At 49.0% G+C, this 22,383-nt stretch overlaps 1 protein-coding gene across 11 annotated transcripts in view; it reads right to left on the bottom strand.

The window, feature by feature from the left end:
* Window positions 1–22,383, bottom strand: part of EPS15L1 (epidermal growth factor receptor pathway substrate 15 like 1) — a 93,475-nt gene that overhangs the window by 64,741 nt on the left and 6,351 nt on the right. For 10 of the 11 annotated variants that reach the window (XR_013759850.1, XM_079114966.1, XM_079114965.1 and 7 more), the window contains exons 2-6: window positions 5,676–5,717; window positions 5,292–5,381; window positions 4,764–4,811; window positions 2,919–3,014; window positions 2,060–2,122 (exon numbers count right to left, since the gene is read on the bottom strand). Coding sequence is in view for 10 of the 11 variants with exons in the window: in XM_079114966.1 (XP_078971092.1) it covers window positions 2,060–2,122; window positions 2,919–3,014; window positions 4,764–4,811; window positions 5,292–5,381; window positions 5,676–5,717 (339 nt within the window). In the remaining variant the exon portion in view is untranslated. The remainder of the gene's footprint in view (window positions 1–2,059; window positions 2,123–2,918; window positions 3,015–4,763; window positions 4,812–5,291; window positions 5,382–5,675; window positions 5,718–22,383) is intronic. The other variant, XM_079114968.1, reaches the window with a different exon arrangement.

A 22,383-nucleotide genomic window follows, 5' to 3' on the forward strand; every position in this document is an offset into this window, starting at 1 on the left:
CAGGAGCCACAGGGCCACCAAGAACCCGCCCTCAACAGTGTCCACTGACACGTGAAAGGCTGAACACAATGTGTGGAAGTGACATTCTGAGACGCTGCTATGACATGGGTGGACCCCGAGGGCGTGAAGCTGAGCGAAAGAAGCTAGTCACAGGACAAGCATGGTCTTAGACTGGGAGGTACCCAGTCTAGTGCAATTCAGAGTGGAAGGGTGGCTACCAGGCACTGGGGGGAAGAGGGCATTGGTGTCTGAACGGTGCAGAGCTTCACTTTGGGAAGACAAGAGAGACGGTGCTGGAGACGGATGACAGGGATGGCGGCACAGCAACGTGAAAGCTGTACGCTTAGAAATGGTGAAGACGCTAGGTTTTAGGCCGTCTGACATTCAAGCTTATGCTGTACTCTACAACAATTAAAAATGTTTGGGGGAGATGCAACTCAGTGGTAAAACACTTGCCTAGCATGTGCAAGGCCCTAGGTTCAATCCCCAGCACCACAAGAAATAATAAATTAAAAAGTAGATCTTCCAAAGGAAAAAAAGCACCATCGGTCATAGCAGGAAGTGTGCATGCAGACATGGCACACACTAGCAGCTGTGAGCGCGAAGAGCCAGGGCTGCGTGTCCGGCTCCAGTGTCTGGTTCCTCAGTCATCATACTTGCTGGCTCAGGGCCTCAGGAAGCCCGAGTGCTCACCCAGGAAGCAAGCACTTGGCCCTCAGATCCACTCGCTCGCTGCATCTTGAATGGACTGCACACTCCTCCTGACAATACCTCCTGCCCTGGCTCCTCTGTCAGGCTCCAGGACCCCTTGGCCGCCAGCTCTTGTACCGAGGCCTGAACATAACCCATGACAGAACAGAGCTGCAATTTTTCAAAGAATAAGATCTCTCGGGCGCTGTTTCTTGTGACAAAGCAGCTCATTTTCAAAGTCTGGACTACCCAGAGGGGATTGCACCAGAAGTGCAATCTCTGGGGGCCAAGTGCTCACTGGATTACAGAGGTAGCAACTTAAGACTCCTTGGACACATGAACCTCTTCCTACCCTGTCCCTGCCCCAACCTACCCCATTACATAACCTTTCCAAGAAGGTAACAAACCACCCGTGTACAAATGGGACTAAAGTGCTTGGGGCACAGGGGAGGTTTATCTTTAATTTATTACAAGACTATTATTAATTATTTAAGAAGTAAAAGTGAGAAAATCTGGGACTGGGGGTATGGCTCAGTGGTAGGGCACTGGCCTAGCATATATGTGAGGCCCTGGGTTCCATCCCCAGCACCAAAAAAAAAAAAAAAGAAAGACTCAGGAGGAGCAGAAGGGGAAGGCTTGCATGAGGAAGTGTGTCCTCACCCACACTCGTGTCCCTTAGGAGAAATTCTATGCTTATTAGAAGACACAACATCAGCCACACTCGTGTCCCTTAGGAGAAATTCTGTGCTTATTAGAAGACACAACATCAGCCACGACATCCTGTCTTTGAAAATAATATCGTATGTGCTAAGGGAGCAGCTTTCACAAAGCAATGACAGCCTCAGAAAGGGAAGAGTGGCAAGGTGGAAACTGGCTGAAGATAAACCAGATGCTTCTGAGGGCGTAGGCACGAGCAAGGTCTCAGCCTCCTCCTGCATTCAGATTAACCAACACAAGCAGCAGAATCACAGAGCGGGACCTAAGAATGAAGGATTACAACTAAAGACTCTTCTCTTTTTTAATTTCATTGAATGGGATCTCCATATGTTGCCCAGACTGGCCTTGAGCTTCTAGGCTCAAGTGACCCTCCTGCCCCATCCTCCCAAGCAGCATACCACCATGCCCGGTTGTCACTGCTGGCTTTTAAGAGCTCAACTTCCAAAACTTAGCTGCTTACCCTGGTAGGCAACTCCCAATTACAGTGAAAACGATTTTCATTTGAAAAGGTATTTCACCCAGATTCTGTGGTCCCTCAAACTAAGACGGAACAGATGATATACTCGTCCTACAAAATGGTTTGAACAACATCATGAATGGCTAGAGCAATTCCATGCAGAGGACAGTCAAGGAGCAGTTCCTGTTCACTTACCCTCACAGCCCAGGGGGCCTCTGCAGAAGGCGGCGTGACCATCAGAGGGCTGCTGGTATCGTGCTGAGGACAAACAGAAACATTCTCTTATGGCTGGCACGGAATTAAATTACAGCAGGAAGAGTGGACTGAAAAGGATCCGTATTTCAAAGTGCTTTCAAAAAAAAGGGAAGACCTCAAAAAGTTTAACACAGAATGACCCCATGACCCAGCAACTCCACTTCCAGGTGGAGATCCAAAAGAAGTGAAAACCAGTCTTCAAACACATCTTTGTACATGAATGTTCACAGCAGCGTCATTCACAATAGCCAAAAGGTGGCAATACCCAAATGTCCCTGAATGGATAGACAGAAACAAAACGTGGTCCATGACACAAGAGAAGAGTATTCAGCCACAGGAGATAAGGAAGAACTCATCCACGCTGCAGCATAGATGGACCTGTGCTGCAGGACAGAGCCAGACACAAAAGGCCACACACTGTATGGCTCTGTTTGTAGAAATGCCCAGAGCAGGCGAATCCAGAGAGAAAGCAGACAGGGATTGCCAGGGGCTGCTGGAGGGGAATGGGGAGCGATGCTAATGGGTCTCCCTTTGGAATGACGGAAATGTTCTTGAACTAGACAAAGGTGATGGCTGCATGACATTGTGAATGTGCTAAGTATCAGAGATTTGGGTACCTAAAAATGTGAATTTCACCTCAACAAAAAAAGGAAGGTTAGGATGTGTCACAATGCATTCTACTGGCATGGATAACTAATCAGAGTTTTAAAAGGAAGGTGAGAGGAAACATGAGCTATGAGTATACACACGAGCACACGTGGCATCGGACAAGCATGAATGAGAAGAGTTGGACACTCACGAATTTAGGCGGCGGCATGCTTAGACTCAGATTGCTCAAGGTGACTTCATGGCCACTCTGTGCACAGGCCACCAGTCTCAGTGCAACATAGAAACCCTGCAAACCCAAAAAAAGGGGAGGCATCAACACCACAGGACCAAGGATGGCAGGGAACAGCGGGTTTCAGGAAAAGAGGAATCTGACTTCAACAATGAACACTGTGCAAGAGCCAAAGTGACCCCCGCAGGATGCCAGGGACACCAGTATGCTAACGTGGACCTGCGCATCCAGAACGCAACGAGATTTCAAACAAACGTATTTAAAAAAATGGGCTCCTAACACTTAGGTATTGCTACATAAAACAACCAATTAAAATGCTTTAGGTAGCAAGTGACAGATCAAATGTGTGCTGTGCTGCTGGGGATACAACTCAGTGGAAAAGTGCTTGCCTAGCACATGCAAGGCCCTGAGTTCCATTCCTACCACCACAACAATAAGTAAGTAAAGAAAAATTAATATTAAAATAAGCAGTTGGAAGTAGATACAGATGTTTAGGAGTTTATATTCACAATTCACCATGACCTGTTGGCCCTGCTGAATGAGCATCTTTCACTCACCCCCAGGGCCTGATGTGGACTTTGCCTCCCATGCCGGGACAGAACTTGAACTAGGTCATCAGGTCCTCCTCATTCACCTCCTCACCCAGAACCAGCCATGCCATCAGTTTACTGGCCTTCCTGGGCATCACCTACATATTTTTTATTTTTTACTTATTTATTTTTTAAATGGGTCAACTGGTCTAAGAACAATGACTATTCTAAATAATTCTTCACAGGGGCAAAAGATCTGCCTTTCTCCGGCTGATGTCCATAGAAGAGGCCCTTATATAATGCACAGTACCACAGAGGGGTGCTGAGAAAGGGGGACAGAAGTAACCTTAAAGGAACTGCCTTAGGGAAGGGAAGGGAACAGGTTTCTTTTGCACAAGAATTCTCAGCACCTTTAATGTGCAAAGAGGCATTCATCTCACGATGGGAGAGTGGAGTATGCCTTCTGGATGGATGGATCAAGGGCCATGGAACCCAAGAACAACAGCCCTTCAAATGCAGTTTGCAGAAAGGCCCACTAACTTACATCTTAGATGTACTTACATAAATTATAAGTACAGTACTACAAAATCCCATTTTTATGTGTTCAATCCCCAGTACCACAAAAAGGGAAGGAAAAAAAAAAAAAAGGATTTTCCATTTATAAAACATTCTTGAAATGACAAAATCATTGTGGTGCAGAACAGCCCAGTGCCTGCTGGAGGTTACAGTGACTGCCAAGGGGGCAGCACGAGGAGGTCTCTTTGGGTGCCAGACTGTCCGGTGTCCTGATGTGGTGGTGGTGGTTACACAAAGCTATGTGTGAGATAAAACTTCACAGAACTTCAAGCCACACGACCGAAGAGAGACTACTGGAGAACCCCGTTGAAGTTGCCTGAGTTCCATGGCTGTGCCATCGTTACAGAAAATGCCATCGCTGGGGAGAGCTGGGTGGGGAGAGGTACACGGAAACCCTCCAAACTGTTTTTGCAACTTTTCCAAGAAGCTAGAGTTATTTCAAAATAAAAAGTCTTCAAAACATTTTAATCACTGACAAGATCACAAAATATTAAAAGATATACTGACCAAGAGAAAAGGCACCAAGTATTTAAAAGACCTTCCTTCAAAGTGAAAACTTTCCACTTGTAGTTTGAGAGCTGTGTTTTGCTCTAATAACCAGTCACAGCAGAGAATGTCCATGAAGGAAGTTCAGAGGTCACCCAGCCTAAGGGGGCGCTGGCCCAGCCCCTCCCCTTGCTCTGAGTGTACGTATATATACCTGTTTGTCCAAGAACCCTTTACCTTCTGGGTCAGCCAAGTCCCAAATCTGTGGAAACACAAAAATGCCCGTGAGTGTGACTGGCTAATCACCACGTGTTAACAGAAACGAGAGGCACCGCCACCAGTCTGCTGTGGGCCTTTCAAACCAACAGCACTGCCAGAGAGGCCAACCTGCAGCAGGCGAATGCTCTGCCCATAAGCACACAGCCAGTGGGTGGCAGGGCCTGGAGAACCTTAGGTCCACTCAACCCCAATGCCCGTGATGTTAACTGCATGATTCCGCCCCAGCGTAAATCCACAAGCTATCAAGACCCCAAAAGTACTTAGGTTTCTTGTCTGCTACCTAAGGAGAGATGGTGGTTGCTCTCTAGACATTTGGATCTAGCATTTTTAAAGCCCAGGGGCTCACAGTGTCCAGGCCACTGTCCAGGAGGCAGGGTCCCAGGGAGAAGCATCTGGGTAAGTGGCCTCCACCTACCAGGGGACGGCCGAGCAGCTGCAGAAACCACCCTTTGTCTTCACTTACCTTCCCAAGGATGATGTCTGAGAGTCCCGACTTCTTTAGAAAAAGCGCAGCTTCGCTCGCCCCAACTCTCCCTGTGTACGCGGGATCCACCTGAAGTGGGAGACCAAGAGTGACGATGACTCTTTAGCAAATGGGCAACAGGTAAGCAGCAGATCACGGCAACTGTTTGCTAATTATTCAGAGGACAGGAAAGGACAAGAAGCCCCTTCAGTGGGGCTTCAATTTGGGATTGTGCTTCCAGTTCTATCACTCTCTGGTTCACCTAAGAAGACACCAGTTGGCTGGGCTGTGGCTCAGTGGAAGAGCGCGTGCTTGCACGAGCAGGGCTCCAGGTTCCACCCCAGCGCCAGTCAACCAACCAAGAAAGATGTAGGCTAAACTTACCTGCTTATAGTAAGATTCATACAATGGATTTCCACTGGGAATCTGTAAACAAAACCACAGATATTAATTAGTCAAAAGTGGACACACATCCTTGGGGACAAAAATTATTACCCCCCCACATCAATTGTCTGTCTTTCTTTCTTCCTTCCTCTCTTTCTCTTTCTTTCTCACTTTCTCTCTTTCAAGATGAGGTCTTGCTGCATTGTTCAGGCTGGTCTAGTCCTGAACTCAAGTGTGTACATTAAAGTCTGACCTCAACCCACAAAGCAATTCCATCATTACCAAGATATACTGTTGTCTGGCTCCAAAAGCAGAACAGAACAGGAGTTTGTGCACATGATCACAAATTACTTGGCATGCAGGCTGCCAACTGGTTTCCCTGCCTTGGGTCTTGTCTTAACCTATCCTGTTCACCCTCCACCAGCTACCTGAGTGACAGCACAGAAAAGCACACTGATGGGCACCCACAGGGAGAGAACTGGTCAGTGATCCCTCCCACGACAGCAGGCAGGAAACTCAAAGTACTCAGCTCAGCACTGAAGGCAACTCATGCTCCAGCCCCCGGGGTTCCTGAAACATTGCTATCCAGAGAAGGTAACCACCTCGTTGAGGGTCACCCAGCTAAGCAAGGCCACGCGAGGTCATGTCTGGATCCAACCTGACCAGCAGCCAAGTCCACACAGCTCCCATGTCCACCACCTCTCTTGTTGACCTCAACAGGCTGTCCCTCAGTGGGGAGAAAGAGACATCTGGGAGATGTGCAGCCTGCTAGGGAATCAAGGAGCCACTGAAATGTTGGCTGTGAAAGGCTCCCAAATGTTGGTATGAGTTACTGAGCACTGTGGGTTGAACATGCCCCACGGAGTTCATGTGTGGAAACTTCACCCCCAGGGTAACAGGGAGAAGGAGCACTGGCCGCAGGGTGGGATTACAGTGTTTGTCAATACTTCCTCAACACCGTCATCAAATTTTCATAATGAATAAAGCCAGGGAAGGAGGGTTACTTCGATCAATGATTATGATCAATGGCTGTGAACCATCACTTGCAACCGTGATGCCTGAAAAAGGTCATTCAGGTTAAAAATAATGCTCAGGGCTGGGGATATAGCTCAGTTGGTAGAGTGCTTGCCTTGCAAGCAAAAGGTCCTGGGTTCAATCCCCAGCACTGCAAAAAATAAAAATAATAATAATAATAATAATAATAATAATAATGCCCAGATTACAGTCAGTTTCTCTGGGGGACGCCAACACCTGTGAGCAGATAAAGAAGTGAAAGTACAGGCGGGGTGCAGAGGGGCATGCCTACAATCTCAGCAGCTCAGGAGGCTGAGACAGGAGGAATGCAAGTTCGAGGCCAGCTTGGACAACTTAACACAAAAAAAGTAAACAGCTGGGGATTTAGCTCAGTGGCAGAGCACCCCTGGGCTCACTCCCCAAAAAAGGAAAGTGCAGAGAAAAATGCCAAGACAGAATGAAAATAGGAGGAAAGAGCAAGAATCTGCAAGTGGAGAGGGGAACATCAACCTGAAAAGGAGGGCTGGGGATGGGAAGAAGACCCCACTGGGAAAAGGAATGGGCTCCATCTCCAGCGCCTCAAAAAAAGGAAAAGGGAAAACCCTGAAAGGGCAGAAAAACCAAAACAATATGGAAAAGCAGAGGTCAACGAGCAAAGACAAAGCAAAAAAGAAGTGCACAAGCCCTGGTACCAGCAACTCAGAACAGTGGCCCTGACTAGTTCCTCCCCAAGTCCAGAAGCCTTGCCTGGACACTGTCACTGGGAAGTGATGCAGAAAGGACCAAGGGCGACTGCCACCCTTAGCTTCTTAGGACCTTATTAGCTAGCAGTGTCCAGTCATCACCTTCTGTGTGACTCCTGAGTTTAAAACTCTGGCATGCTTCCAGAACATATCTCCCCAAAACAGTGAAACCAGCAGAAAGGAGACAATCAGTTACAACGTCAGAAAAGGCCAGGTGCAGGTAGCATATCACCTGCCACTGACCCTCAGACACCAGAGGTCCTCATCTCAGAAGACAAAGTTGCCCTTCCCACCAACATGAGACTCACTGACCTCAAATACATTCCCAGGGCTGGGGTTTTTTGTTTTTTGTTTTTAAAGATTCCATGGTAAGCAAGATTCCAAATTAATTAATTCTAGCGGGAAAAAAGAGTTATGGCATTTGGAGCAAAAAGGATTATTAACATCTGTCTTAAATATCCCAAATGCTTAAGAGTGACAAGATTCATGATCAAGAAAAAAAACCCTGAGTAGTCTGGAAAAGTCACTGGAGCACATGATCCCAACCCCCTGATGCTGACTGTCCACACTAAGGCTAATCCAGGAAGACTGTTCTAGCATTCAAGAGCTGCGTGTCAGTCCCCAGACATCTACATCTGATGAAAAACCATGAGAGATGGCGCAGCCGGATGGAATCTGTTTGGGGAACCTGGGACAGCAGCGCAGCTGGAAGTTTTCATTTAACTGCACATATTTCAGGTACTACAAAGGCAGAAGAGGGGCTGGGGTTGGGGCTCAAGGGCAGAGCGCTTGCCTAGCACGTGTGAGGCACTGGGTTCCAACCTCAGAACCACATAAAAATGAACAAATAAAGGTAGGCTGTCCATTTACAGCTACAAATCTTTTTTTAAAAAAAGCAGAAGAGGGGAGAGAAGGGGAAATATCAAGACACGAAAGCCCACTTCCTCTACTCCCTCTTCCTGAGGACAGTGGAACCACACATACAAGCTGCCCTGAAGTGTCTGCCACAGAGTGTGAGCACACTGCTCACATCACAGGACCCCAGCCATGCGCACTTGCATCACCAGCATCTGATCGGAGACCTTGGTCACAGCCAGGCTGTGGCTTCTAACAGAAAGCCTCACAGCTGCTGGGAAACCCTCCCCAAAATGCCCATCCTCACCCAGCACAGACGGGGCCAAGCTCAAGGCAAAGGCGGAGAGGGTACAGACCAGGGGACAAGACTTTCGGTGTAAGAGGCTGCAAGTGGCAGGATGACGGCTTGAGGAATGAAGGAAGTGTGACAGAGCCATCCCTGGGGTAACGTTCTGCTTCCAGCCAACTGCACAAGGAGGATGCCATCTCCGCCTCTGCAGTGTCTGAATTATTGATGAGGCTCCACGTAGCACTCAGCTCGGCCTTTCGGACGCCCTTCACATCTTAAAAGACTAAGAGAGACACACAAAGTTCTGGTGGCCTCCCATTTATCTGCCAGCCTAGAAACATTTCACAGATGACAGAGGGGGCACATCAAACAATTTCACATCTCTCTCCTGTGAAGGCTTTATAAGGTCACAATTTGCAAGAGTGATTTTAACTTGGAAGAAAACGGATCAGAGGTGGAACACAGCAGGTACCACAGTGAAAGAAAAACCTCGGTAGGGGAGTGTGTGCTAGCAGCCCCTAATCCTACCACACTCAGCTCTGATCCCTGCACCTAGCCAAGGCAGAACTCCGCCCCAGCCTTTACCAGGTCGTCTCCTGCCAAAATTCCCCTCTGCCTGGAAAGTCGCGATGGTTCCCAGCTTATAATGGCTCCACTTATGACTCTTCAACTTTATCAGGGTGCAAAAGCAATAGGCATTCAATAGAAATCATACTTCAAATTTGGATTTTTTTTCCTCTCAGCTTCCCAAGTAACTGAGACTATAGGTGCCACCACCATACCTAACTCTAAAATAACTTGTGTTGGGGAGGGGTACTAGGGATTGAACCTGGGGGTGCTTACCACTGAGCAATATTCCCAACACTTTTTATTTTTTATTTTGAGGCAGGATCCTACTAAATTGCCCAGGCTGGCTTTGAACTTGCAATCTTCCTGCCTCAGCTTCTGGAGTCACTGGGATTATAGGGCTGCACCACTACATTTGGCTTATGACATTTTTGAAGCAAATTCATTTCATTTTAAAACTTTTAGAAAAGTAACTGTAATTCCTTGTCCTGATAAATGGTGGATCACATTTGCTGAACGATCACATATCCAGTACTTTGTTTAATTCTCCCAACAATATGCTGGGGCAGGCGTTACTGCTATCCCCAATTTAAAAGTGGGAAAATGGAAGTTCCCTCACCTAGCTAGAGTCAAACAGGCAAGAATGGCAGAGGTGGAAGACACTCAGGCTGGAAGGCCCTGAGGTCAGACCTAACTTACGACACACTTTGCAAAGATAGCCCAGGCTTGAGGAGCCGGGTGCTGCACCGGAGGACAGTCTCACGGGCACGCTGGTCTGCGAAAAGGCACAGGTGATGGTTCACTAAACAGAGAGGGCGAAGCGCGAGCCTGACTGGTACTGCAAATCATGTTGGAAAGCGGAGTGGCCTGCCATTTCTCCAGGAAAGCTGAGGCCCCTTCACAGCTGTGTTTTCCAGGGTTGCTGCCAAGTTCTGCAGGAAGTGAGGCACACACCAAAGACATCCTGATCTCAGCTGCGACTTGGAAAAACAGATGCTGATGCAAAAAGAAGTGTTGCCTGGAGACGTGTTCACTTACTAACCCCTGCGCTTTTTGCCCTCCCCTTTGACTTCCCCATGGGGCTGGCTGCGTGCTCAGCTCTCTAGGCAAGCTGGCCTGCAGTCTGTGGGTGAGCAAACCCAGCTGGGTCACACAGCCAGCACATGGCAGAACTGGGACTTAACTCCATAACGTCCAACACTGGGGCACATCTCACCTCATGCCCCACCCCCAACCAAAGAGTGCTCTCCAACTGATCAGAAGTTGCAGAACTAGAACTAATAAGAGAAGCACTACCACAAGGAAGTCAAGACGCAGGAAGTAGGGAGGAGTTTTGCAGATCACAGGGAAAAGACAGGATCTAACCACGGTCACTTTACCAGGAGCTACAGTCACAGTCCTTTATTTTTTATTTTGAGACAGGGTCTCACCAAGTTGCTGAGGCTGGCCCGGAACTTGCACTCCTCCCGCTTCAGTCCGCAGAGTTACTGGGATTACAGGAGTGTGCCATGCCACCATAACTGGCAGACATCTCAATTTAAAATAAACTGAGGGGTTGGTTGGGGTCGTAACAGTAGGAGAGAGTGTGCTTAGCATGCACGAAGCCCTGGGCTCGATCCCCAACACCAAAAGAACTAAAAATTAAAATTAAAAAAAATAAGAGAAAGGCAATCCAGACAGAAGAGATGTGGCAATGTTAGGTGGCAAATGTTCCACCTCACTAGTAATTTAAGTATAGGCTGGAAACGCCTATCAAAACTGTTTAGGACCAGAAGTGTTCTGGGTTTTGTCAGATCATGGAACATCTATCTGTAGGTACACAATGAAATATCTTGGGTTTGGGACCTAAGTCTAAACAAAGAATTCACTTAACGTTTCACATGCTCCTTAAACACAGACTTAGGTAATTGTATAAAATATTTTTAGTGCATCTGCACTTTGACTGCAATCTGTCACAGGAGTCAGGTGCACAACTCCCCGTTTGTGGCATCATGTTGGCATCAAAAAATTTCAAAATTTGGAGCAATTTCAGGTTTTGGGTTTTCTGATTAGAGATGCTTGACTTGTATTACAAAATAAAAATGGTGTGTCAGTTTTTGTTGTCAGTTTGGCAAAGTCAGAGACAGTTATTGTGCTGGCTTGTAAAGGTAGAAAATATGCATCCTGGATACAGGTGGGAATGTAAATTAACTTGGTCTTTCTGGAGGGCATGTGAGTTGAAATGTGTGCACCCTTTACAGCAGATTAGCATGATTCCTCCCAGTCTCCAGAAAGATTTTTTGTAAATAGGAGATTATTCTAAAATATATATAGAAAGGTGGAGAGAGCAAACGGCTAAAACACTTCTGAAATAGAACAAAGCAGGAAGAATTACTCTACCTAAGTTAAAGATTTACTATACAGCTTCTATATGGCATAATACTGCAGAGGGCAGACACACAGAGCAAGAGAACAAAACAGAATAGAGAACCCACAAAATATGCCCAGTTGATAGAGAGAGAGAGAGAGAGAGTGCATGTGTATGGAACCCAGGGAGCACATGCTCCAGTACATGCCAAGTGTGTACCCTACCCACTAAGCCTGACCCCAGCCTCCTTCCAGCTGATTTTTGGCTAAGATACAAAAGCTATACAGGAAGAATAGCCTTTCCTTCTTCTTCTTCCTTTTTATTACAGCATTATAATCATACATGGTATTTGGGTTCCTTTTGACAAAATTATACATGCAAGGAATCCTATACACAAATTAATTCAAACTGGATCATGAACTAAAGCAAAAAAAAAAAAAAAACACAAAAATATAAATCTTTCAGGAAAAATTATAGGAGAAATTTTTCAGGATCTAGGATGAGGCAACAAATTCTTAAGACTTGACATCAAAAGTCCAATTCATAAACGAAAGACTGATGAATTCAATTTTACCAAAATTTTTAAATGTTTGCTTTGTAAAAGACCTATATAAAAAGATGAAAAAACAAGCTACGGACTAGGAGGACATATTTCAAAGCACATATCCAGCAAAGGATTAGCATCTAAAATATACAGAAAGCCAGCCAAGCATGGTGGCACACACCAGTGATCCCAGCCTCTCAAGAATTCCAGACAGGAAGATCACAAGTTTGAATCCAGTCTGGGCAACTTAGCAAGACCCTGTCTCAAAATAAAATTTTAAAAAGTCTGGAGATGTAGCTCAGTGGTAAAGCACTTGCCTAGCAAGCACAGGGCTCTGGGGTCAATTTCTAGGACTGTAAAAAAATAAAACAAAATAATATTTGAAAGTGTCAACGAAGCGCATCTCTGTCTACCCTCCAAATTAAAATAAATACAACAAAAATACATGAAGAATTCTCAAAACTTAACAAAAGGAAAAAAAGCACCACAAACCAATTAATCAGAACATGGGAAAAAGGCATGAAGGGACATTTCCCCAAAGAGGATACACAGATGGTAAATAAGCATATGAAAAGATGCTCGACATCATTAACACGGAAATTTAATTTAAAGCTGCAGTGAGATGCCACTTCAAGCCCATCAAAACAGGATAACCAATGACAACACCAAAGCAAGGATGCAGAGAAACTGGACCACTCACCCACTGCTAGAGGGAATACAAAAAGTACAGTGCTGGCAAACAGCTCGGCAGTTCCTTTTAAAAAGCTAAACACAGGGCTGGGGATCTAGCTCAGTTGGCCTCACATGCACAAAGCCCTGGGTTCAATCCCCAGCACCAAAAAAAAAAAAAAAAAAAAGCTAAACACACAGGGCATGGTGGCCCTGTAACCCCAGCGGCTCTGGAGGCTGAGGCAGGAGGATCACAAGTTCAAAGCCAGTGTTGGCAACTTAGTGAGACTCTTAACACTTAGCAACTCAGTGAGACCCTGTCTCTAAATAAAATATTAAAAAGGGCCGGGGATGAGGCTCAGTGGTTAAGCACCCTGGGTTCAATCCTCAGTTCCAAACCACCACCCCCCAAAACAAAAACCCTACATACACAACCACACACAAACCAACTACTGTCCTGGGCATCTACCCCTGAGAAATGACTTGTGTTCACACAACATCCTATACACAACGTTCACAACAGCTTCGTCATGGCCCAATCTGGAAACACTGCAACGTCCTGTAACAGGCCATTAGTTCACCACGACTAGTTCAATAACCTGTGGTCCAAGCATATCACAGAACACTCGGCAATGAAAAGGAATAAGGGTTGGGGATGCAACTCAGTAGCAGACTGTGTGCTCGATGCACCTGATGCCCTGGGTTCCATCCCCAGTACCATGACAAAAAATTAAAATTAAAAAAAAAAAAAAAATGAACTATGGATACACAACAACCCAGATGAATCTCCAGAGAATTATGATGACTGAAAAAGGCCAACTCAAGAGGCTCCCCGCTATGAATGCTATCATATAACATTTTAAAAACTGATAAAATTATAGAAACAAACAGGTTCACAGTTGCCAGGGATTAAGGACAGGATGGAGAAGTGGGTGTGGCTATAAAAGGGCAAGGAGAGGGATCAGCTCTGCACCTGACTATCAATGCCAATATTCTGGTTGCAACAGTGTCCCACAGAGATGCAAAACTCTCCACTGGAGTCACTGGGGTAAATGGGTCTCTGTGTTATTTTTCACAACTGCAGTGCATCTACAATAATCTCAAAATTAAAAAAGTTTGTGGTGCTTGTTTTGCTTTTAACAGACTTGGAGACCTAACAACTAAGTGTAAGGTGACATTTTTAGACAAATGGGAAAATGTGAATGTGGACATTCGTTGCGTGAGCTGTGATAACGGCACCGTGGTCCTGCAAAGTAAAATGGTCTTAACTCTTCAGAGGTGTGTGCTAAAGTGTGATTTCTACAATTAAAAAACCCAGGAAATAAAAATGTGTATGTGGGGTATGGCTGTTGGGGGTAGTCAGAGGATGGCAACAGGTGCAAAGAGATTGTAAAATGCAGCTATTTATCCTAAGTAGGTGATGGGTCATGGGGGTCCATTCAACTCTTCCCTCCACTTTAGTGTTTGAATTTTCATGTAATTAAAGACCACTGGTGCATGTGTTTCCGTTTTTTGCAAAGACCTAAATAGTCAAGTTGCTTAAGGGTTAAGTGACACAAATCATCCCATATGTTGGTGCACACCTGTAATCCCAGAGACTCAGGAGGCTGAGGCAAGAGGACTGCAAATTACAGGTCAGTCTCCTCACCTTAGCAAGGCTCAAAAGTAAAGAGGCTGGGCACAGTGGTGCACACCTGTGGTCCCAGCGACTGGGGGCGGGGGCTGGGCAGGAGGATACCAAGTTCAAAGCCAGCCTCAACAACTTAGCAACTCAGAGAGACCCTGTCTCTAAATAAAATACAAACAAAGGGCTGGGGATGTGGCTCAGTGGTTAAGCACCCCTGGTTTCCATCCCCAATACTGGAAAAAAAAAAAGTGTATTGCAGGGTGTGGGTTGTGTCATAAATAATTGCCACTGACAGGGTCATGCTTTTATCAAACAATAAAAACTAGCATTGCTGAGCTGGGTGTGGCTTGCCTGGCCCATAGGAGGCCCCATTCCCAGCACCACAGAAAACAAACAAACAAACAAAAAAAAAAACAGTGTAGGCCTAAAGACCTGATCAACTGCACAGGAGGGCAGGAGGTCATTGGCTTTCCCTGCTCGAGGGCACAAATGCAGACACAGAAGGGTTGGAAACAGTCCAGGACTGGTTAAGCCAATAATAAATGGCTGTCTCCACAGAACAGAATAATACTTCAGAGCAAAAAAAAAAGAGGACTGTTCATGAATGGGATGTGACTGCCACGCTTTCGTTGAGTGAGAAGGAACCAGCACACTCAGTGTGGGCTGGCTTCTAAGCACAAGGTGCCGCAGCTCCCCAACGCCTAAGCCTGGCAGGACAGATCCCACGCTGTAGGGATTTCCACTGGCAACTGCTTTGCTTCCTCCTGTGTTCCCTGGGGTTCTGGTAGCAGCAGTGGAAGAGAGAAAAGAAGAATGCAAGGAGCAGGATATAAAGATTCTTGAAATCCATCCAAGGACCAAATGATTGCCAAGGAGAGGGACAGCTGAAGACGGATGCACCCAGGACACAGGGCCTCCACCCAAACAAGACAGAACTCAGGGCCTGCAGCAGGGACGTGGGGCAGTGATAAAGCCTGCAGTCAGCAGAACCACCCCCTGGGAGTCTAGACTCCCGAGCAGGTGTCACAGCGAAGGAGACGCCCCAGGGGCTTGGCATGTGGGCAGAAGGACTGAAAGCCTCAACTGCAGGGTTTTCAGGAGGAGGCCTTCGCTCGCAGCGTTCCTCCAGAGAAACGGAAGTGAGGGAGGAGCAAGGGTCCCTGGGGCAGCCTCCAAGCCCAGTGCAGCTCTGGGACAGGCCTCGTGGGTCTGCATCTCTCAGCTGTCCCCTGCTCTCTTGCTTCGTTAAGAGAAGCAGTCCACACAGAGATCAACAGTGACACCAGGCAGGTGCAGACTAGAGTCCTACCCCACCACTGGAATGCTGTGCAACCCCAGGAGAGCGAGACCCCTCTCTATCCCTCAGCTTCTGTATGAGGACAATGACAGTGAGCATTCTTACCCCTGGGGACTCACTGATCACAGGCGGCTGTGATTCCTTTTCCTTCCTTCCTTGCTCTCTTTCCACCAGCTCCAAGTGAAAATGTAACCAGTTCCCAGAAATGATCACTCCATCCTGGTTCCACCCAAGCCACTCCCTCCCCCTGCTCTTCACAGAATTTCCCCAAAAGAATGGTCTGCCCTGGACTTGCCAGCCCTCCCCTCCTGGACTTGCAATTCATTCGCTCACTCACTCAAAGAGGAGACGCTGGGTTCAGGCTAAGAGGAGGCCCTGGGATACCACATGTGTGGGGCAGAGATCTGGGCTTCTGGAAGGGGAGACAGGTGGGCCAAGGAGGCCAAGATTACACCACAGAGGCTGAGTGACATGGTGGTGGTGGTAGGCTCCTCCAGAACCTGAGGCCAGGGTCAGGGATGAGCCAGGCAGGCTCTGGACAGAGAAGGCAGGCAGGGCTATGGGGAATTCACCAAGTTCCCAGCCAGGTGGAAAAGCCCGGATGTCATCCCAAAGTGAGATGAAGCCTCCAAGTGGGGAACAGCAGACCAGAGGGCAAATGGGGAGGGGAGGAGAGGAAGGCAGTGAACAGGAGAGACGGCTGCAGTCATCCAGCAGGATGGGGCTCAGGAGCGGGGCAACTCCTGTGCGGAAGGAAACAGTGAACTGGGTACCAGGCCACCTTTAACCCTGTTTCTCTGGGAGGTCCTTAACAGGCATGGGGACAGGCTGTGGTCTGCACCCCAGCAGCGTCTGAGCACTACCTCCCCCAGGCCCCACCATGGTGCAGGTATGACTGTGAACCAGGGGCCCCCAGCTGGCCTTGAGGACATCATGAGACAACTCAAAACACAGAGGGCTGCCAAGAGCTGTAAGGAATAGACAGGACAGAGGGCAACTCTGCAGCCTGCAGCCTGCAGCCTGCAGCCGACACACACCATGGTGGCAGGCAGTCTGGGAGGCAGCACCTCTACCACTGAGCCTGCCCAAGAAGACAGTCTAACAAGGCCAAGGAGCACCCATGTGGAAGCAGGGGAGGAAGGCAGCCTGTGATGCAGGATGAAGGGAGTACCAGGAGAGCCGGGGGCCAGGGCAGGAGGGGTGGAGGACAGGGGCCCAGGCAGCAGAGGGGAGATCCTGCCGCTCCTCCTGAACACGCAGCTTAAGAGCAAAAGTGGCACAGGCTCCAGGTGCCCCTTGTTGCTGCTGACCAGTCTCCCAGGACACTGCTCCCCCCAGACATCCTGCATTTCATGAGCAAGGCCCTGCGTTGACTCAGAGGGGCCAATGGGAAGTATATCCAACACAGCAGGGTCCCTGCCACCTTCCAGGAGGATGCCCGCTCCCCACAGTGCTCCCAACTTTCCCCAAATGTGCCCTGGACCATCTCCCTGGGTTCCAATGTCCTCGCCATCTTCTGACCCCTGACCTGACTTTCTTTCCCTCCTACCATCCCCTAACTGAGCATAGGACCCAGAACTGGAATCTGGAAGCATCCGGCCTCCTACTGGAACGTTCCTGGCCTAGCATGGACTCCCAGATCCTGCCCTAACCAGGTCGCATCAGCCTCCCTGGCCTTCTTTGTCCTCTTGATCCCTAGCGGTGGCATCTTCTACCTCCCTATGCCCATTGTTTCTGACAGTACAGTCATTCACTCCATATTGCTTGGGTTCTTCAGACCTCAGGCATCAAACCAGGCTCCCAGATTTCATGGTCTGCAGAGACGTCTCTAGAGCCACAGGTGCCGGGGTCAGGTCAGAGGGCACACACACAAGTGCAGAAGAGCAAATGCACTGACAGCAGTGGTGAGAAGAGGACAAGGACCCAGCGGTGTCCTAGTGGGGAAGGAGGGAGGGCGGCCTCCCACCCTGGGCTCTCCGACCCCACCCTCCGCTGCACACGCCGCAGCCTGGATGCCAGCCTTCCCTCCAGGTCCTCTGGTACACAATCACGGCCCTGCTCACAAAGCCCTCGTGGTGTCCAACGGAGAGGACGGTCCAAACCCTCAGCCCAGTCCTGGAAGTGCTGCCCAGCCATCTCCTCCCCTGCTTGGCTAACTGCACTCAGCACACACGCGGGCACATCCGCACTCACACATGCATACCCGTCCGTGCTCACACACGTACACTCCTCCACACACTTGTACACTCTCACAGCCTCTAACACACACATGCACACAAAGACTGCACACACATACAGACGCTCCTTGATATACGACAAGTGAGGTCCCGACAGACTGTGCGCCGAGCCCACCTAACTGGCTGAACCCATGAGCTTAGCCACAGCATGCTAGAGTGTCAGGAACTGGGACCTTGGGGCTGGCCAGGAGCTGCGCTTGCTGCCACTGCCTGGCATCAGGAGAGAGAGAGGCCACATGCTGCTAGCAAGGGGAAAGATCCGGATTCACAACTCTAGCTACAGTTTCTATTGAATACGTATTATTTTCGTACCAATTTCATATCAAAAAATCCTAAATCAGTGCTGGGATGTAGCTCAGTGGTAGCGCGTGTCTAGCACATACAGACCCTGGGTTCAGTCCCCAAAACTAAAAAAAGAAAGATCCTAAATCAAACCACATAAGCCGGGGACCACCAGCACTCTGACACACCGACGTGTGCTCAAACACAGAAACTCACCCTCACACTCTTGCACACCCACACATACCACGTCCTCCCTTCCCACCAGGCAGATGCTCTACCAAGCACACACTGCACTTGCCACCCCTGGTGGCCCTTGTCTCCAACATGTACTCCCTGTGCTTGGGGGGCAAGTGCCTCCAGCCTAGCACCAAGCCCTGCTCCAAGACATCCCCTCCGCTCCCCCACTGGAAGGAGTCTCTCCGTCCATGCTCCCCAGCTCCCCGCTCAGGGAAGCCACACATAAGATCTCATCCAGGGAAAGGTTACCGTGGCAACCCACTCCCCCTTTGGACACGTTATGCTTTGTGGGACAGGACGAAAGGCTTCTCCTGGCCCGCCCCCATGCTGTGGATGGAACAAGGACCTGGCCCATGCTAAGCCCACACTCTGCAACTGAGCTCTACACCCAGCCACGCAGGTTCCTATTTACTTCACCTTGTGTGAGGCTGTGCCACCTGTAAGCAGGCCATTAGTAATGTCCATAAGTGAAGGGTGAGATCCAGGTGGGGGATGAGGAGGGGCGCAGGTGGCAACATGGGGCCAGAGTGGTCAGGGCACATGAGGACACAGCTCTACCTCTGAGCAGCAGTGGAGACAAGCTACAAAGCCTCTTGAGGCCTCAGTGTGCCCGTTGTAAAAAGAGGATGACTCGGGCCTGCCCCCAGGGTTACGCGAAGTATCAAAGGAGAATGTGCGGCAACACACTCTGCCAAAAACCCTGTCACATCTCACATGGTTGTGACAAGTTATTATCATTACTGGGACGGAGAAGCAGGCTTTATTTACAAGGACTCAGAGCAGATGGGAAGGAAGACAGGCAAGGCTCATCACACCAACATGATGGTCCTTACCACTGCCCCGCAAGTGATTTTGCCAAACTATAACCAATTTCACCAAATGTTGGGTACACCATAGTACATATCATACTCATTTTTCTCTGCTTTCTCTTCTTCTAGTTATTTTTGAGTTGGGGTTTTGCTGTGTTGCCCAGGCTGCTCTTGACCTCATGGGCTCAAGCGATCCTTCTGCCTCAGTCTCCCGAGTAGCTCGGGGTACAGGCACGGGTCACTGCACCCGGCTCGTTTTCTCTCTTAACTCATCAGCTAAGCTCCTCCCAACATCTGAGACAGAACCATATGTCACCACTTCTCTCAGACTCAGACATCATTTTTCTTAAGTGTACGATTTTACACACAGCAGGTAAGCACATACCTACATCCACTTCTGAGGATGTAAATTAAGGATGTTTTCTAGTAGCTAAAAGTCAACACAGCAAAAATTAAATTAATCAAGCCAAATAAGTCTGGGGGTTTTGTTATTTTGGGGGGGTTTTGTTTGTAGTGTTGAGGATGGAGCCCATGGCCTCCTGCACACCAGTTAAGCATTCAACCACTGAGCTCCGCCCCAGCCCCAAAACTAACTTTTCTTAATCCAAAGAGGATATGCTTTTCAAGATCACATTTCCCAATGGGAAAAGAAATGGTCTTGGTCTGGCCATGGAGCTTAGGAGTACAGCACTTGCCTAGTATGAGTGAGGCCCTGGATTCCATCCCCCCACAGGCCCCCCCAAACAAAAAGAAAAAAAGAAAAGGTAATCACGTATGGACTGACATGAGGACATGGAGGCATGCTTGTTCCTGTCACTAATAAATGAGAGAACCCCTTTCTTGCCCTCCAGTGAAGAGAGAGAAGGAAGCTTCCGGACTTGCCCTGGTGGCACCCTGTCCCATCACCAGCCAGTGACCTCAAACACGCATCTCTGGGCCCTGCTCCTGTTTTTTCACCTGAGAGACAAAACGCTGCTGTCCATCGAAGACCATCAGAGGCAGCCAGAGAGACAGCTGGCACTCCTGGCTACTGTCCTGAGCGCCCAGCCTCCAGCCCACAGGTGGTTACCACCTGCCTCCTCTGTGTCTGGGGACACAACAAGGAACAGCACAGAGAGCTCCTCTTGCCCTCCTAGGAGCCCAAGCAAGGTCCCCTGAGAGGGAATGGCCAATTTGGAATATACAATCCCATCGTTACCCCAACTTCCTATAGGCCTGACTGCTCATTTTACCTCTCCTGTTCCACATCCAGAAACAAGCACAGGAATTAAGACAATGACAATGATACCACAGGAGCAAACGGGCAGGACCAGGTGTCCAAAATCCTCCCTTACTTCTGTGAAAGACCTGTGTCCCAAATCTCTCTCCAACCCCATTCTGGGAGGCTCTGGTTACCAGGGTTAGGGAAAGGGGGCTTTGACTACAGTTCTGACGGGGACAGGAAGAGGGCACTGGTCAGAGTGGCATGCAGACATTCTGAGAGGCTACACCTATTTCTTCCTCCCATCCTGCAGGACCAAAAGAGGGAAAAGAAAAAGCAAGGTACAGGTGCCCTCTTCCTACCTACCTGCTTTCACCAAATGGAGTGATTCATTCCAACTCCACAGCTGCCACCTGACCTCCATGTGAGCTTCCGTCACGCAGTGTCCTATTATCTGTGTGCCCAGCTCCAGTTCAGCTAAGCCAGGGGTGGAGCTCAGTTGTGTTGGTCTTTTTGAGCTGGTACACACAACTCAGCAAAGAGAACCTGATGGGGCTGGGCCACTTCGCCATGTGCCTAGATGCAGGCTCTCACCCAGCCAGGCGCCTCCTGTAAGGTGGTGGTCTTTTCCCAACTGACACAGCCGCCCATGAGGCTCTGCCCACCTGGATCTGTCCCCTGCTGCTATCCTGGCCCCCTGAGGGCCTGTTTCATGCTGGGGTGCACACAGCATGCCTGTTTCCACCCCGCTTGTTAGAGCCCATCCTAACAGCCACGCCACATATTTCTTCCATCACCAGCCCCTCTGCTCTTCCTGAAGCCATCTCGGGTGGGTAGCTCTTTATCGTTCCATGCCCACATCCCAGCATGAATTCAAGCTAGAACCTGCTCCAGATATTCAGATGAATTCAGATGATCTAAATGTGTCACTCCCCTCCTCAAGAATCTGCCATCCCTCCTTACTGCCTCCCATAATGTGGACCCACCTTATGTTTGGGGCATTCCTTCAACGGATGAGTACTGAGCCCCTGAGTGCCAGTCACACCATGGAGTACAAGGATGACTAAACAAACCAGGCCCAGCCCTGCCCTTGTGGACCTAGGCTAGGCAGAGAAAACGATCATTGATCTAATAATAAAACCACAAAGAGAAAATTCCAAACAGGTATGTGGAAAAGCACAGAGTGTCCATCCCACTGGCAAAAACGGAGAAGCTGGCCAGCATCAGGAAAGGCTTCCCTGAGGAAGTGATGGCCCAGCTGAAGAAGAGCAGAGCATGAGCCGGGGTGAAGGGGGAGGAGCATTCCAGAGAGAGGACGCAGCAAGCCGAGGAAGCAAGGGGGCATGCTGCCAGGAAGGCCGGGTGGGGCAGGCAGAGATGGGAGGCTCAGGGCGCAGGACGGGGACAGGGCCTGCTCCAGCCTCGCTTTCTGGCACCACCTTTCCCTGCTTTCGACTGGTGCGTGCAAAAGGAGAGCTGATGGAAAAGAATCAGTGATGCACTCGCTGTCCAGGCTATCATCCCACCAGAAGCCTGAGGCTCCAACTGCCTGTGGGCAGCCATACCCCTAGTGACCCAAGCTTGGAGCACAGGAGGAGCTGGATGGAGACGGTGAGAAAAGTCAAATGGCTGTTAAAACTAACGGCTCAGACTCCCATGCAGGAGCGAAACCACTAAGGCCCTATCACCTTTAGGGCCACTGTCCAGGGATAAAGACTGGCCTAGTACAGAGAACACTGGACAGGTCTCATTTCCCCACCCCTCTCTGCCATTGGCCACCCTCTGGGCAAGCAGACACCCATTGGTCTCCTTTGTCTTGGGCCATTTGTAGCCCAGGCACACACCACCGTGTCCTATTTACCAAACACCTTCCTCTTTGCATCCCTGAGTGACCCTCACTAAAAGAGGGACATGGATCCCACTGTCCCCACCCCAGCCCCATGCAGGCCCTCTGATATAGAATTGCAGTCTCTTGGTTCCTGCCCTGTCT

The sequence above is a fragment of the Sciurus vulgaris genome (assembly GCF_902686455.1).
Source record: "Sciurus vulgaris genome assembly, chromosome: 16".
Lineage (NCBI taxonomy): Eukaryota > Metazoa > Chordata > Mammalia > Rodentia > Sciuridae > Sciurus > Sciurus vulgaris.